The sequence below is a fragment of the Sebastes fasciatus genome, chromosome 4 (genome assembly GCF_043250625.1).
Source record: "Sebastes fasciatus isolate fSebFas1 chromosome 4, fSebFas1.pri, whole genome shotgun sequence".
NCBI classification, from domain to species: domain Eukaryota; kingdom Metazoa; phylum Chordata; class Actinopteri; order Perciformes; family Sebastidae; genus Sebastes; species Sebastes fasciatus.
In genome coordinates, this window is record NC_133798.1 from 20455014 (window position 1) to 20473238 (window position 18225).

Below are 18225 nucleotides of genomic sequence, written 5' to 3' on the forward strand. Positions count from 1 at the left end.
ACGGGTTTCACGGTGGAGTGCTAGACCCAAAATCCATAAAAATGTTATGGGGTAGCACATCCAAGATTTAAAAATCAAAGAGGACAAAATACTAGCATTTCACTTGTTTAATTGGCTCACGTAGACATACGCTAACATGTGCTACCTTATCACATTTGTTTGTTTTTAATCATGTTTTAGTATTCTCTTTCTTGACACGGACACTCTCTTGTTGTAATGATTCATTTTTAGCATGTAATAAGGTATAGATTGTATTAAGCAACAGATATCCTTCATAGAACAAATATATTTAAACAAGAACTGCACTCTAATCCTCATCTATTTGGGAGAAGAGCTGTAGGTTGGAGTCCTTAACATGGAAAAGTTTAGGGGTATTTAGGATTTATAAATGTACATGTACTGGACTGATGTCTCTAACTATTGCCTTCAAGTCTAAAAGTGATATCTGGACCTGACATGCTCACCATGCTGTGCGACAAGAGCATGTTATCTTTTATCCTCCATGTTCATCATTGTTCTGTATTTGCAAATGCTTAACACACGGAAATGCTTAAAAGGTTAATAACTGATTGATGTGTCTAAAGCGTCTCAGCTGTGCACATCAGGAATGTGATAATGCATTTCCTTGTAGAAGTCTTTCTGTAACACTCTGGTACTCCCACCGTTTTCTCAATTTTGCAAGTGCAGTGATATTGTGAAATATTTACTTTATTATTTTTTATTATTATTTTTTTGCTGAACAACTAGTGGTAGAGCAGTGGTTGAAATGCGTCCACACATATGGTGATCTGTCTGCGGTCTGTATCCGGTTTCTTTTGTTGTCAGAATCCTGATCAAACGAGCACACCCACTCTGTCAAGCCGCTGTCACAAGACGGGAGGGCGGAGTCAGACAGTCAAAGTCCGCAGCAGGTGAGCAGCGACAAGCCAACCATGAAGACACACCTGGTGGTGGATGAGCGACGAGACCTTCACAATAAAAGCATTAGGTCTGTCACTTTTATCATGGGATGATTCTACACAGCACTGGTTTCTAACCTTTTTGGCTTGTGACCTCAAAATAAAGTAATGTCTACTTGTAACCCCACATTACAGGTTGTTATGGTCGGAAGTTATGAGCAGTTCAATCAAAGAATTTCTAGATTGTATAACTTGTAAGATTTTCAGAGGCCTGAAGAGATGAGTGTCCAGTATTTTTACAGAAAAAAAGTAAGAAATTAAAAGTGTTATAAATGATACATATATATACACACACGCACGCACACACACACTCACACATACGTATATATATGAATTTATATATATATATGTGTATATATATATATATACTGTATATTAGGGCTGTCCGGAATAAAATTTTTTGGGCTTCGAAGCTTTTTAGAAATATTCAAAGCTTCGTGGCGTAGCAGGCTGACATGTTCTTCTCTAGGCAATGTCCGTATCCGTATGAGAATAACTAATAATAATTAATTTTGTAATTAATTTCATGGGCTTTTGGGATTAATACACTATTACATATTTATATATCTATCAAAAAAATGAAGCATTCGAATAGTGATTGGGAGGTCGAATGCCATGGGAATGGTCGAAGCTTCGAAACGTTCAGGTCAGCCCTCATATACTGTATATATATATATTTTTTTCTTTCTCATCCCGTCTTATCTTCTTGTGACCCCTCAGACACCCTCAGATTTGTCTTGGGACCCCGTGCTTCACAGATCAGTATTAATAATAATGGTAACATGTATTTAAATGTAAGAAGAGATTCATAATCCTATCAGAAATGAGTCAAGGCCAGAATTCAAGTGTAAAGCATATGTAATGAATACACAGTATAACATTAGAAAAACACAGGCTTTACATGACATTGAAGCACACATTAACGAGTTAGACACTTTGGTTGTAGTTTAGAGGTTAATGCATATGGTGAAATATTGGTTCAAGTCTATTTCAAATTAAGGGAGATTTTGAATGAATTCAGTGAGGTTTATTTTGAAAATTACAACCGGAAAATGGATGTAATGTTGTCTTTCTTGACTCTGATTCTTGTCATAGCTGTGAGGGGGAGGGAGGGAAGTCGTTGGTAACCTGGAAAGTACAGTGATAGAACAGCTGACAAACAGATATACTGACAAGAGAAGTTAAAACAAGAATGCATAAACATGGCTTTGTTGGAGCTGTACACTGAGGTAAGAGGAAAGCACCATGTTTTTCTTTTTACTTTAACAATAGAGATAATAAAAACCTTAATGTTGTTTTATAGAAACATATGGAGACTTCGTCAGGGCTCAGGCATGTTTCAGGGATGTAGAGGAGGCTAGATTAAAATCTAAATGCTCAACTGTTCATTCAACTTTTTAAATGTGAATCTTTATGACTTGTTAATATAGATATTTTTCAGTTTAGTTTATTTGAGAAGGGACAGTTCAAATTAATAAATAGGCTACACATGGTATAAAAATACCAGAATTAGCCAAAAGGACATTTTACATCTATAGTCCCTGGCCAAGGTTTTACAAAAGGCTTCCTAAAATACATCAAACACAGAAACAAAAAACAGGGCATGCAGTTTAAATGTTGGCAAAAAGACACACAGTTCAAAGTACAAGCAGTAGTGACATGTATACATATAAAAATGATATATAGATTGCAGCAGCAAAAAGAGAGTTTAGTGCTGACATGTGAATGTATATAGATATATAGTTATGAACTATAATGACTTGCTGTTAAATGAGAAATAAATGAAGGTCCTCATAGTTTATTAAGAAAATGTTCACGCAGAGAATAACATTACATTTACAGTGTTATATGTTTTAATAACTATAGTAAGCTTCAACTGATGAATTGAAATCTTCTCCCTCAGTACAACAGAGTGTGGATACCAGATGCAGAACATGTGTGGAAATCAGCCGATATTTTGAGAGACTTTCATCTTGGGGATAATGTTCTTGAATTGCTTCTTGAAGATGGCACTGTGAGTAAAACGTGACCAATAAAACACTTCACGTGCAACTGCAATGGATTTATGATGGTGAAAAAGTAACAGCTGACCTGCCTCTTTTACATAACCTGTCACTGTACAGGAGCACTACCACCCTGTTGACCCGGCAAAACCACAACTCCCTCCCCTTCGTAACCCGGACATCTTGGTGGGGGAGAACGACCTCACTGCTCTCAGCTACCTGCATGAACCTGCAGTCCTGCACAATCTCAAAGTGCGATTTGTGGAGTCCAGGATCATCTACACCTACTGTGGTATTGCTGAAACAAATCTTTGACTGTCAAACTGTATCTGAAGTGTAAGTTGTTGGCAGTTTGTGCTCAGCCCGTGCTGTTTCCTCATTTCCAGGTATTATACTGGTGGCTGTAAATCCATACAAACAGCTTCATGTCTATGGAGATGCAATCATTCATGCCTACTCAGGCCAGAACATGGGCGACATGGACCCTCATATATTTGCAGTGGCAGAGGAGGCTTACAAACAGATGGCCAGGTAAATAAGAGCAGAAATTATCACATAAAGTAGAATAGACAGTCTAGTTATAACTGTGTATTTTTTTTTCTCAGAAACCACAAGAACCAGTCTATCATTGTCAGCGGGGAGTCTGGAGCCGGGAAAACCGTGTCTGCTCGATACGCTATGAGGTACTTTGCTGTTGTAAGCAAATCTGGAAGTAAGACTCGAGTTGAAGACAAAGTCCTGGCATCCAATCCAATAACAGAGGTATGATTTTACTGGACCCCAGTGTTATAAAGACCACCTAAACCGAGACCAAGTCATGACCAAGACAGGAGTGTATCGAGACCGAGACAAGACCAAGGTTTTGAGGGGTTAAGACCAAGTCAAGCCCAAGACCAATACAAGGCAGGGCGAGACTGAGTCAAGCCCAAGACCAGACCAGTGCGAGTCCCACACTGCATGACACACGATAAAATGTGGAAGATGCAAACCATATAGGCACTCTTCAAATTGATCTGAAAGATCCACATTCCCATAATAACATCTACTGAAAACAAATGAAGATTCCTCTTCATTCACCTCTTCTGTTGACATATATACTGTATATTACATTCATTGATATACAAACCGAACAATGGACTTGTTGAACCTTAAGACCGGTCTCGAGTACTACAGCGCTGCTGGACCCCCTACAGAGCTCACAACAGTGGTGTGGCCTCGAGTCACACATTTCATCACTTTAGACTTGACTTCACAAAATCGTTATTGTGTTATTGTAAAAAGTATATGTTATTTAAAAAGTATGCCACAAATCAATTCATTTCCTTAATCAACTAACGTTAACGCAATTCTTCATAGATTAAATTCAGTTGCACTTGTTTTAACAAATTTAAAATGCATTATGACTAGAGCTGGGCAATATATTGATATTATATCGATATCGTGATATGGGACAAGATATTATCTTAGATTTGGGATATTGTAATATTGTAATATGGTATAAATGTTGTCTCTTCCTGGTTTTAAATGCTGCATTACAGTAAAGTGATGTAATTGATGTAATTTTTTGAATTCATCAGACTGTTCTAGCTGTTCTATTATTTGCCTTTACCAACTTAGTCATTATATCCACATTACTGATATTCTATATATCATTAATCTCTTTATGTAAATATTTTGTGAAAGCACCAATAGTCAACCCTACAATATCGTCTCAATATCGATATCGAGGTATTTGGTCAAAAGTATTGTGATATTTTAATTTCTCCATTCTGCCCAGCCCTAATTATGATTTGTTTAGGACTCAAAACTCAAAGTTTAGGACTTGGGACTTGTCAGTCTTGACTCAGGACTAGAGAGCAAAGACTTGAGATTTATTTTTGACTTGGAAAAACAATGACTTGGTCCCACCTCTCACAAGGCAACACATCACTTTTCACGTTTCACTGCTGTGACAACATTAAACTAATATAATGCATTAATCAAGACAACATTTATCTATGTGATAACTTGAAAAGAGACCCGATGACCTGAAGTGATTTCCTCTCAGGCAATCGGAAACGCAAAGACCACCAGGAACGACAACAGCAGCCGCTTTGGGAAATACACAGAGATCAGCTTTGACAAGAGGTACCGGATCATCGGAGCAAACATGAGGACCTATCTCTTGGAGAAATCCAGAGTCGTTTTTCAGGTAGTGTATGAGATGAAGGGGTTGTTGTGTTATTTGTCTCTTATATCTGATCCATAACAATTAGGGCTGCCCCCTCTTAGTTGATTAGTCAGTTGTTGTGGTCTTAGTCGACTAAAGTTTCTTTAGTCAATCAGTCATTTTTTAAAATTTCTTTCTTTTTCATGCTGATTGATTAATTTCCAAGAAACTTCAGAGCACATTTCTGGTAAACACAAGATTTAAAGTGGTGCTTTTGTGTGATTCTTTGTGGAGAAAGGCAGCTTTACAGATCTGTTGATTAAATTGACACATTGATTAGTCGACAAAATTGTATGAGTGTTAGTTAACCAAGAATTTCTTTGTTCGAGGACAGCCCTAATACCAATGATACTCTTGTTTTATTCAGGCAGACAACGAGCGAAACTATCACATATTCTACCAGATGTGTTCCTGTGCTCAGCTGCCAGAGTTCAAGAATCTGAGACTGTGTGAGTTTTGTGTACTGAAGGTTTATTCTGCAGGTTTGAGGCGGAGCAGCCGCTGTTCCACTGCTGCTGTTAATCTGATTCACTTAGAACACACACACCTAAGTCTTACAATCATACACATATTTATTGTGGGATTATTTTATTGTAAGAGTGCCTGATTATATATTCCTGTGGTCTGCAGTGAGTGCAGATAAGTTCCGGTACACCTGCATGGGCAATGATTGCACCATTATTGAAGGTGTAGATGACAAGAAAGACATGGAGGAGACTCGACGGACCTTCTCACTGCTGGGTAAAAAAACACTTAATCTGTGAGACTGTAACCTGCTTTTAGTGTGACTTTTACTACTAATGCAATATAACATTACAAAGAACATAAGACAGTGTGAAAACATACAGACATTAGGACATTAAGAAAACTCCAGTACACTGGAATAGTTTATATTGAACTGAGAGGTTGAGGTTTTGCCAGTGTTTGTGATGTGACATGGAGGATTAGGTGAGGTATGCTTGCAACAAGGATGGCTATTGGCTAATGAGTAATGCTAAAGAAAAGAGGAAAAGAGACAAGGTAGTGAGGATGACGAATAATGATAAGTAGTAATGATGAAAACGGAGGATGTGGGTGCTTTTCTTTTTTCTTTTCCTTTTTTTTGTGGGAGGTCCTTGGCCAGCATGCCGGAGGGTGTGAGGGCAAAGGGTAGGCACAGAGATGGCGGCAGAAGGCTGGACAACAGGGTCCACCATGATTTTGTTGTAAAAGTAAGAAGGGAGAAAAAAAAACAGAAAAAAAACGTGGGTGTTATTATGGGAGTTGTCACAGTGGGCCACCCCCAGACCCATAGAAGGGCATTGGTCCACTGTTAAGCTTCCCATTTGGGATAACCTGCAGACCTGTAGGAGGGAGTCCAATGTTGATTGGTGGAGATTTCTTCTTCTTTTTTTTTCACTTTAGTTTAGTATCTCCGTCCAACCAGCCCAATATCTGACCTTATTATTTCATTTTATTTAATCATTTTCACCTCTGGGCAAAGGGGTCCAGCTTTCCCACCCCAAAACTGTGTCTTTCATGTGACCTTCCTCTCTCTGTCTCTCCAGGGTTGCAGGAGGACTTTCAGTCAGATGCGTTTAAAGTTTTGGCAGCCATTCTGCATTTGGGAAATGTGAAAATCGTAAACTCCGGAGATGGCAAATCATCAGTTCCCGTGAGTTTCAACTCTCCGAGCCTTAAATTGCTTTTTGTTTGCGAGGTTAGATCTTAAAACAATTACCTGGTTCAGTATAAACCTTGATTTGCATATTTTCCAGCCCGGTGATCCACACCTGGCAGTCTTCTGTGAGCTGCTGTGCGTGAGCGCAGAGGATTTGGCGCGTTGGCTGTGCCATCGGAGGATCGTTCTGGTGGCGGAGACGGTGGTGAAGCCGGTGCCGAAAGAACGGGCAGTAAACGCCAGAGATGCCCTCGCTAAGCAGATCTATGCCCATCTGTTTGACTCTATTATTAAGAGGATAAACACGGCACTACAGGTTCCAGGAAAGCAACACGCTTTCATTGGCGTTCTGGACATTTATGGGTAACACAGATACAACATGTTTTTTCTTCAGCTGCTTGATGATTCAGGTCTCTTTAGACACTTTTTTTCTGATGTGATCTTTGTGTCCTTTTGTCCTCAGCTTTGAAACGTTTGACATCAACAGCTTTGAGCAGTTTTGCATCAACTACGCAAATGAGAAGCTTCAACAGCAATTTAACTTGGTACGCTTCAACACCATCCCAAATCATTGCAAAACACAAACCTCTATTGGCCCAAATGGTTATTTATTCTCTTGTCTTTCTTATTTTCAACCAGCATGTGTTCAAGCTGGAGCAAGAGGAGTACATGAAAGAGGACATCCCATGGACGTTGATAGATTTCTATGACAACCAGCCGGTCATTGACCTGATTGAAGCAAAGATGGGGATCCTTGACTTGCTTGATGAAGAATGTTTGGTAATTTTGATGTCAACTTTTACATTAACATCTTCAACTCTATTTCATTGTTGCTGTGCCTCCTATACATACTTTATGTCTTTTTGTACTTTAGTTTCCTCAGGGAACTGATCAAAGTTGGCTGCAAAAGCTGTTCAGCTACCTTGATGCCAATCCTCTGTTTGAGAAGCCCAGGTTATCAAATGAGGCGTTTGTGATTCAACACTTTGCAGACAAGGTGCAGTCTGGTGACCCTTTAGAAACCCATTTCCTGCGTAATGTAGCACAAAAGTTACTCCTACTATTTTAAACTATTAATGCTTTTGGATTCCCTTTTGTAAACTATGTGAGTCTTTTAACATTAACAGGTGGAATATCAATGCAGAGGTTTTCTTGAAAAGAACAGAGACGCTCTCTATGAAGAACTGGTTGACATTTTGAGAGTCAGTAAGGTAATCAAAGGCCCTGTTTTTATTTTGGCTTTTCATTTTTCATGAAATGAAAATAATGGCTAAAAACAAATCAAAGTGTCTGTATCATTAAAGTCAACCCATGCAGCATTGTTTTTCTCATTTTAACACATTTCTCCTGCTTTTATCAGTTTCCTTTTCTGGCCAACTTTTTCCAAGAGGAGAAGCAAAGCAGTGGGAACAGTAAAGGTGTAAAAGTGAGGCCCGCCAGACCTGGAGTGAAACCAACCAATAAACAGCTGAGAACCTCAGTGGGAGATAAGGTGAGAATGTTTGCTCACTGGAGATTAGACTCCCTCACTGAAGTCTCCATAATATTCTGTATTTACCATGGTGTACAGAAAAACTGTATCTCTTAAACATTGTGGTTGAATTTAGTTCTGCAGCTCCCTCTCTCTACTGATGGAAACACTGAATGCTACCACCCCTCACTATGTACGCTGCATTAAGCCCAATGATGAAAAGCTCCCATTTGAGTGAGTACTGATGAAACCGTTTGACACAATCCACTTTTTGTTCGCCTGAATCATTGGTGTTTGTGTCTGTGGTTTCAGTGAGTGTTTGCTTTTTTTTTTTTTTAGATACGACTCCAGGAGGGTGGTGCAGCAGCTGCGAGCCTGTGGAGTCCTTGAAACTATTCGTATCAGTGCACAGAGCTATCCGTCCAGGTCATTCCCTTTTATATATTTATATATATATATATATATACACGGTTCTATATCAGCCCCAAAAATCTCCTTGTGCACACGTTATAATGGCAAGCATGTGTTTTGTTTGCAGGTGGACATACATTGAGTTTTACAGCCGATACTGTATCCTAATGTCACACCAGGAGGCAGACCTCAGTGACAAGAAACAGACCTGCAAGAACGTGCTGCAGAGGTTGATTCAGGTTAGACGCATCTTTTGTTTCCTTTAAATTTGGACCCTCAATTGATTCAAATATTTAAACACAATTAATTGCATGGTTGTCCATAGTTAATCACAATTAATCACAAATTAATCACACATTTTTTTATCTGTTCAAAATGTACCTTAAAGGGAGATTTGTCAAGTATTTAATACTCTTATCAACATGGGAGTGGAAAAATATGCTGTTTTATGCAAATGTATGTAAATCTTTATTACTGGAAATCAATTAACAAAACAAAACAATGACAAATATTGTCCAGAAACCCTCACAGGTACTGCATTTAGCATAAACAATTATGCTCAAATCATAACATGGCAAACTGAAGCCCAACAGGCAACAACAGCTGTCAGTGTGTCAGTGTGCTGACTTGACTATGACTTGCACCAAACTGCATGTGATTATCATAAAGTGGGCATGTCTGTAAAGGGGAGACTCGTATGTACCATAGAACCCATTTTCATTCACATATCTTGAGGTCAGAGGTCAAGGGAGCCCTTTGTAAATTGCCATGCCAGTCTTTCCTCGCCAAAATGTAGCGTAAGTTTGGAGCATTATTTAGCCTCCTTTGCGACAAGCTAGTATGACATGGTTGGTACCAAAGGATTCCTTAGGTGTTTTTAGTTTCATATAATACCAGTATCTTCACTCTAGCTTTAAAACTGAGCCTGCAACCATCTCAAAATTGCAAGGTGCGTTTAAGAAATTAGTGGCTAGTTACAACAAATTTGTGTTAACGCGTTATTATCGCGTTAACTAAGACAGCCCTACTTTAAATACAACATCATGCATTATTGTGCACTGCAAGTTTATGTATAACTTTGTCCTCATGGATCGATCTCTAGGACTCCAACCAGTACAAGTTTGGTCGGACAAAGATCTTCTTCCGAGCCGGTCAGGTAGCTTATCTGGAGAAGCTGCGTCTGGATCGACTGAGAGGAGCCTGCGTGACCATCCAGAAACACGTCCGCGGGTGGAGCCAGAGGAGGAAGTACCTGCGCATGAGAGAGGCAGCCATCATCCTCCAACTGTACATCCGTGGAAAGAGAACAATCCGGTTAGAGGCGTTTACTCACAGTTTTGTTGTCCTGCATCCTTTGTTGTATCTGTTACAGGGTTCCCACATGTCCTGGAAAACCTGGAAAACAGTTGACCAATTTTCCAGTCAAGATAAGTTATAGCCATAGACAGCACGTCTTTTAAATCAGACTTTCACAGAGAGGAACATATTACTGTATGGCGTGATCCCTGTCTGTCATAACAATTAGATCATCACTGAAAATGTCCTGGAAAATGATCTCTAGAAAAGAGTGGAAACCTGTATTAGGGTTCTGACATGTACGCCTATTTGCTATGTTTTGCAGTAAAACAGTGACTGCTGCAGCACTGAAGCAGGGCTGGGCAGCACTGGTGATCCAAAGATACTGGAAAGGTTACCGCATGAGACAGATCTTCCTGATAGTCCGTCTGGCCTCCACCACCATCCAGGCCTTCACGCGAGGTTGGATGGCCCGTAAACGGTACAAGAAGGTCTGTAAGGTTGATTAATTAATCATTTGTATCATTTAGTATGATGAAATTACAAAATGTAACCACATGTGATTCATGTCCTGCTGTCTTTTTGTCAATTCTCAGATGATGAAGGAGCAAAAGGCCCTGATTCTACAAAAGTACGCCAGAGCCTGGCTGGCACGGCGGCGTTTTCAAACCATGCGTCGGCTGGTGCTCAATGTTCAGCTCTCCTTCAGGGTGCAACAGCTCAGGAAGAAAATTGAAGAAAGGGTAAAGATCATAGAATGTATATTGTATGTATAGAGGTGGACGTAGTCACCCGGACGTCACCCATTGGTTCGTGGACCACCATTTCGAAACCTTGAGTTCGCCATCTTGTTTTTTTGCAACCAGAAGTGACACGAGAGGGTGGAGCTAAGTACAACCAAATGCTGAATAAGACATTTTTAGGCAACCAAAGATTATAATTAACTTTCATGAACTGAAAACACACTGTGAAAGGGTTAAAGTTCTACGAAAAACAGGTAGAAACCAATCCCCTTACCACCCAGACCGGACAACGCCGTGGTAGCGACCTGTCAATCACAAGGTAGCCACGCCCTAAAGCATCTCCAGCTTCATGGTCTATTTGACTCTAAATGGGACCATAATTTACTAAATGAACATCATGCTGTATTGAAGAAGACTTGAAGCTAGTGATTGAGACCATAAACTCATGTTTACAATGTTTACTGAGGTAATAAATCAAGTGAGAAGTAGGATCATTTTCTCAAAGACTTCTATACAATCAGACTTCTTTTTGCAACCAGAGGAGTCGCCCCTGCTGGCTATTAGAAAGAATACAGGTTTAAGGCACTTCCTCATTGGCTTCACTTCTCAGACCAGGAGGTGCCGACTGGTTAACATGCTTCTGAGGTTGCTTCAGCTGCGGTTTTCATGTAGAGGACGTAACTGAATCCCTGTATCCTTACAGAACAAAGAGAACCGTGGATTGATGGAAAGACTGTCGAGCTTGGCCAACTCCCACTCTCAAACCATGGACAAGCTTCAGGGTCTGGAGGCACAGCTGGAAAAATCAACCCACCAGAAGGTGTCTTTGGAGGCACGCGAGAAGAAAACGAAAAAAGAGGCTAGTCTGGTCAGTCTTGAAATGGATGCTTTAAATATTATCATATCATAAAAAAACTCACTTTTTCAGTGCTTGTGATGAACATAATATGTCCCCTTTAATACAAAGGTTTGTGTCTTTGCAGCTTATTGTTCGCTTGTGAAGCAGACTTTATGAGCCCTTTAAAAAACACATTTTTATTCTTGCTCCAGACAACAGCACAGCTTCAAAAGGAAATAGAGGCACTTAACCTTGAAAAGCAGAACTTGGAGGAAAAGTTCGAAGCTTCCACCAAAGAGGCCAAAGGTAATAGGAGTTAGATGACTGTATATGCCACTCTTGCTGTAATTTGGACAAAATTCGTGACTGGTTTTAAACTCTTACAGAGAGCTTTGATCAAATAAAGAGGAACCTTCAGGAAGAGAAAGAATATGAAGCAAGGTTTAGAAAGTAAGTAACGAAAATGTGCAACCTACCTCCTCTACAGTAAATATTTGTTTAGCAAAAGCAGCTTGTTCAGTTTACTCAGTTAGTTGATGAGACGTTTCTTGGCAGAATTGCAGAGAACAACACGGAGATCCAGACACAGGACCACAAGAAGGAGGTGGAAGCTCTGAAAGAGGAGATTAAGAGATTGAAAGAGGAGAGAGTCAATCTGCTGAGGAAGATCGAGGAGGTGGGGCAGATGAACTCCGACCTGCAGGAACAGGTTGTCCAGCTCACCAAACATGTCAAGACCATTCCCGAGCTACGCAGAGATCTCAACAACATGCAAAACCAGAGAAATAACATGGACCGAAAGATGAAGCAGCAGTCGGAACAAGCAAGAGGTACAGACTTTTACTTATATACCTTGAAAATGATACGTCGTTATACAGAAATAAAGACAATATTCTGCTGATATCTTTCTGCAGCTAAAATGAACGATATTACGAGACAACTTCTTGGTGGTGTTGTTGAAGAGGAGGTTCTTTTGGGGTAATCCAAATATTTTAGATTTTGTTTCTCACATAGTTGTTCCATATCTCATTTAGGCATTTAATTTCACACGTTGTTTCTCTGAAGGCTAACTACAGACGACTCTGAGAAGATTTATGAAGTAGAAGATTTGCTGGCAGCCTTTGACGGCCTACAGAAAGCAACCAGGTCTATTTCTTTTACCGACAATCCATTTCTCACTTAATATGTGAATGAGTGTTATCCAGTTTTGTACCTGTGTGACAAACATGTTTACTCTTGATCCGGTTTGACATGGTTCCACCTTTGACGGCAGAATACTGGAAAACCGCCAGAGGGAGCAGAAGGAAAGCTACGAGACCCAAGTGGAGGGCTTGAAACTGAAAGTTGACCATCTTCAAAATGAGAACAGCAAGTTGCAAAACCTGTTCCAGGAGAAAAGTAACGTCAACGAGAATATTCGCCAAGAAGTGTCCCGGCTCAGCACCGACAACTCGGTGCGTTATTGCATTATTGATCTATCTGTCTTTAGATAGATAAGGTGAAGAACATACCATGATATCCCGTATTTCATATGATCCACAGGTTATACCGGAGCTGAAACTGCAGGCTTCAGAGCTGCAGAGACAAAAACAAGAATTGGAGGCCCACGTAGAGGAGCAGAGCAGAGAACTAGCAGGTAGATCTGAGTTTTTCCCCCAACTATTTCACTATGAAGCTTATTTGCAGATTAATATTTCACTTGTTCTTTTTTTCATGTCATCCGAAAGAAAAAACTGAGGAGATCACTAACATCCTTCAAAAGAAGATTAAAGAAGAGAGCTCACAACGCAGGTAAAATACTCAGATCGGAGTCCGTTTCTTGATTAAAGAAGTGATGGCCATTTCTGGGTCGGTCTTATTTTTGTTACTTTTTAGGCACTTTGAGCAGAAAGCTGAAGAGCTGGAGGAGTTGAAGGGGGAGCTTGAAGGCACAGTAGAGGAGCTGGGAGAGGAGAAGGATCACTTGAAGAGACAGCTGCTGATGGAGAGTGAGGCCAAGATCAAACTGAGAGAGGAGACTTCACGGTTAACTGCTGAGAATATGGTGTGTGGATATAGAGGGTTACGGTATGATTCATTTTGATGGATTGAATTCTTTGTTTTCGTGTCATGCCCGCAAACCCTCATGGGTTTATAAGACACCAAAAATACAGTTGCAGTGGTCAAACATTTCATAACATTTCATTCAATTACAAAATTACAGGTTATTTTACCGCACAGTCTTAAACAAAATCCTCTGCCTTCTCTCCCAAGCTTGCTAAATAACATCCACTACAAAAAAGGTTGTTTTTCATTGTCTTTTAGCCAAAAGAAATCAACACAAATGGAGGCCATTTGACTAAAAAGTACATCCCTTATGTCCTCGCAGACAGGACAGTAAAACAAAAAATGAACGTCATTCTCAATTTTAACCTAGCTCACACACAACAAAGTCTGTCCTCCAGAGTCCCAATTAAATATATTTTTGTGAGTCTCTGTTCCCATCCCATATCTCCACTAATGGACAAAACTGAAGTAAATTTATGACTCCCAAAAAGGATCGAATATGATGCACAGTGTTACAACTTGTATGGTCACGGAAAACGCAAACACCAAAAGCATAGTCAGACACAGGGCACACATACATGAATATTAGAGTTATGTATAAGTATGAACTCTTAGATTACCACATTGTTTAACTTTGTGCTCTTCCTACTGACTGAGCTAGAACACTGAGTCGGTACGAGTGTGTGAATGCCCGTCTTGTCTGTATGAAAACAAATCCTGTTTTTCTTTCAGGACTTTGAAGAGCAGCTCGACCAGAGAGACAGATTAATAAGGAAACTCCAGACTCAAATAAAGAGTCTTGAAACATCACAGCAAGGTAGCTCTGTGGCTAGTACATGCACATTATAATAATAAAATGAATTCACCTTCTCCATGTTCATCACTTTAATGCTTCTCACACAGCGAAGCAAACGTCTGCGCCCGCCATTCCCAAAGATTACCTCGGCATGTTGGAGTACAAGAGAGAGGACGAACCCAGGCTCATTCAAAACATCATTCTGGGTATTATTCCTCTGCATTATTTTATATTAAACATTCATTTTGTGACTTTGTCTGCCTTCCTCTATTCGTATGCTGAGCTTGAGCAGGAATAAATGAGAACTAACTTGCTGTATTCTTCTCACAGACCTGAAGCCCAAAGGCGTGGTGGTCAACGTGATCCCCGGTCTGCCAGCTTACATCCTCTTCATGTGCGTCCGCCACGCTGACTACCTGAACGATGAAGTCAAACTCAAGTCTCTAATGAATGAGATCATCGGTGCTGTCAAAAAGGTCATCATGGTGAGGCTGATTCTCGTTCTATTAGCCTTTATCTCATCTGTAGATTTGATAAATAATGAAAAAGCTATTATTCATAACCATATCTAAGATTTGGCAGCCAGTATGTTGGCGGCAGTTTAGTTTACTGTCATTATTTCACTTTGTGATTATTGATGATGTGAAAACAGCTGTGCAAAAAACATGCATGAATAAAATAAAATGTCACATCTATAAAGAATTAGAAAAATAGAAAATAAACGAAAGCAACATGACATTTTTTTTATTTCAGAGTCACCACAAAGACTTTGAGTTGCTGTCGTTCTGGCTCTCAAACACGTATCAACTGCTCAACTGTCTGAAGCAGTACAGCGGGGAGGAGGTCTGTATTTACTGTGTTCACCCAACACAGTCTCACTCCCAACTTGTCAAATACCGCCGCTTGGTCAGTGCCGCTCGGCATCGGAGTCCGGCGCACGGGGCACCTCTCTTGCGTTACTTTTGGACGGACCAGGGACGGCGTGTCAATATACGCTTGTTACATGCATAATGTCCTTTCAAAAGAAACTTCCATTTTCACAGGAAGTTAGGTTTAGGCAACACAACCACTTAGTTAGGGTTAGGAAACGGTCGTGGTTGATGTTAACTTCACTGACTAGCGACTCACGGGACTGACGATACCAACGAGTCACGTGACTGACAACTAACAAGACAAAATATGTCAACGTTACTTTTAGTTTCACACGGGACACAAACAGCGGTCTCCTGATGGAAAGTCTTGTGTTTGACACCATCCCTCCCGCCTGCCCTAGGCGGACTCTCACGCTATTAATACTATGTTACTTGCTCCGGTTGGCATGACGCCGCAGGTGGGTTTACATTGGAGTTAGTTGAAAGCCCGGTTCGTCACATACTGTTGCCAAAGGGTGCCTCCGAGCATCGGTTTCTGATGCCGAGGGGCGCTTAGCAAACGACGATATTTGACGAGTTGGGAGGGAGAACGGGTTTGTTCACCCTGGTTGCACTATTATGTTTTTTGTTGATAACGTCATATACAGTAGCAGGCATATTTTCACATTCTCTTGTTTTGCTTTTTGTTCACAAAAGGAGTTCCAGAAACAAAATACTCCTCGCCAGAAAAAGAACTGCTTGCAGAATTTTGATTTGTCTGAACACAGACAGATTCTCAGCGACCTGGCCATTCAGATCTACCACCAGTTTATCTCGGTCATGGAGAAGACCCTCACTCCTGCAATTGGTATTTTATCATTAGTTCATCATTATCACATGCATATTTTGAACCTTTATAAGCAACTTAAAATGTGCTGCTTTGCTCTCTCACCCAACAGTACCCGGTATGTTGGAGCACGAGAGTTTACAGGGGATTTCCAGCATGAAGCCGACGGGCTTCAGGAAGCGTTCCAACAGCATCTACGAGGACTCGGAGACGCACACCATCTCCTCCATCGTTCAGCAGCTCAGCATCTTCCACTCCACCATGAGCCAGCACGGCATGGAGCAGGGCCTCATCAAACAGGCCGTCAAGCAAATGTTCTTTCTCGTTGGTGCGACCGCCTTCAACAACATCATGCTCCGCAAAGATATGTGTTCCTGCAGGAAGGGAATGCAGATCAGGTCTGTGGTTGTTTTTACGAGAGTAAAAGCATTTTCTTACGCAGATAAAAATGAGCTCATAGCTTCTGTGTTTGTTTAGGTGTAACATCAGTTACCTGGAGGAATGGCTGAAGGAGAAGGAACTGCAGAGCTCTAACGCTATAGACACTCTGAGGCCGCTGTCTCAGGCCGCCTGGCTGCTGCAAGTTAACAAGTCCACTGACGACGACGCCAAGGAGATCACTGAGAAATGCACTGAACTCAACCCCGTTCAGGTACTTTATTCAAGTCACACATGCAGTGTTTTTGTTGTTGGAAAAAATCCATCTCCACACTGAAACAAAACTCACATTCAAATCTGCAGATTGTCAAGATTTTGAACTCCTACACTCCCATTGATGATTTTGAGAAAAGGGTGACGTCGTCATTTGTTCGCAAAGTTCAGGTGAGCTCCATTGTTAATTTTCTAATTCTAAGGCAAGACATCCCTGGCAAAACATTGTTTTTCATGCACTTGTCAATTTTGAGATTTCGAGCTATTTTGCTTTCATAACACGTCTTCTTTCAGACTAGTGGAAAGAAAACATCCAAAACACTCATTTGCATATTAAACATAAAATTTCAGAAAACTTGTAATACAAAAAATAATTGTCTGAATGTAAGTAATGAACTGGGGAAGTTTCATGGTGATATCTTTTATTTAAATGTTTATCCTATTCACCTGTAGTGAGCTTTTCTAATTTAAAATACAGTGTAATGTCATGAAATACTTCCACTTCACTAAATATGCCAATCTGCTCCTCGTTGCAGTCGGTACTACAGGATCATGACGGGTCCTTACAGCTGATGCTGGACTCAGACTATCGTTTCCAGGTCACGTTTCCTTTCTGCATGTCCTCGCAGGCTCTGGAGCTGCTGCAGGTCCCCAGCAGCCTTCACCTGGGTTTCCTCACCAGGATCTGACACAGCCGGCCTTCGACCTCTCACTCCTCATGACTGATTCATAGTCCGCCGGCTTATGGATGTAGTTTGTTGTATATATAAATATGTAAACACTTTAAATAAACAATGAACACCATGTATTTAACATTCAGGGCCAGGATTTTTTAAATACATAGGTCATGTCTCCCAATGCACCACCACCAAAAGGAAAGAGTTTCGATAATAATTTCTTTGATTTTCATATTTTATTAGTCTAAGAAAATTAACCAGCAATTATTTTTGTAATTGTAATAATTAGAGCTGTCAAAGTTAATGCACATTTTTTCTAACGCCACTAATTTCTTTAATGCATCAATGCAACTTTTTTGATTTTTAGGTTGTAGCGGATTCAGTTTTAAAGCTAGAGTGAAGATTCTGCCATCATATGAAACTAGAAAACCTAAAGAATCCATTGGTACCAACGATGTCATACTAGGTTGTCGTGAAGGAGGCTCAATAACGCTCCACCCGTATGCTAATTTTTGGCGAAGAAAAACTGTCAAGGCCATTTTCAAAGGGGTCCCTTGACCTCTGACCTCAAGATATGTGAATGAAAATGGGTTCTATGGGTACCCACGAGTCTCCTCTTTACAGACATGCCCACTTTATGATAATCACATGCAGTTTGGGGCAAGTCATAGTCAAGTCAGCACACTGACACACTGACAGCTGTTGTTGCCTGTTGGGCTGCAGTTTGCCATGTTATGATTTGAGCATATTTTTATGCTAAATGCAGT

General features: G+C 40.4%; 1 protein-coding gene across 1 annotated transcript; it reads left to right on the forward strand.

Annotated features, from left to right (window-relative positions):
* Positions 1-2060: 2060 nt before the first annotated feature.
* Positions 2061-17585, forward strand: myo5c (myosin VC). The gene is made up of 40 exons (XM_074632627.1): positions 2061-2188; positions 2863-2973; positions 3083-3254; positions 3349-3493; positions 3568-3724; positions 5010-5153; positions 5539-5620; positions 5802-5912; positions 6719-6825; positions 6929-7194; positions 7295-7376; positions 7471-7611; positions 7706-7828; positions 7959-8042; positions 8192-8323; positions 8439-8536; positions 8642-8728; positions 8841-8952; positions 9816-10027; positions 10335-10500; positions 10606-10752; positions 11456-11620; positions 11803-11896; positions 11977-12040; positions 12146-12420; positions 12505-12568; positions 12656-12736; positions 12864-13044; positions 13133-13226; positions 13318-13381; positions 13466-13634; positions 14369-14453; positions 14540-14638; positions 14763-14917; positions 15186-15275; positions 16001-16151; positions 16243-16528; positions 16608-16782; positions 16872-16952; positions 17318-17585. Exons 1-40 carry the CDS (start codon positions 2162-2164, stop codon positions 17468-17470), a joined length of 5232 nt encoding a protein of 1743 aa, XP_074488728.1. The 5' UTR covers positions 2061-2161; the 3' UTR covers positions 17471-17585.
* The last annotated feature ends 640 nt before the right edge of the window (positions 17586-18225 follow it).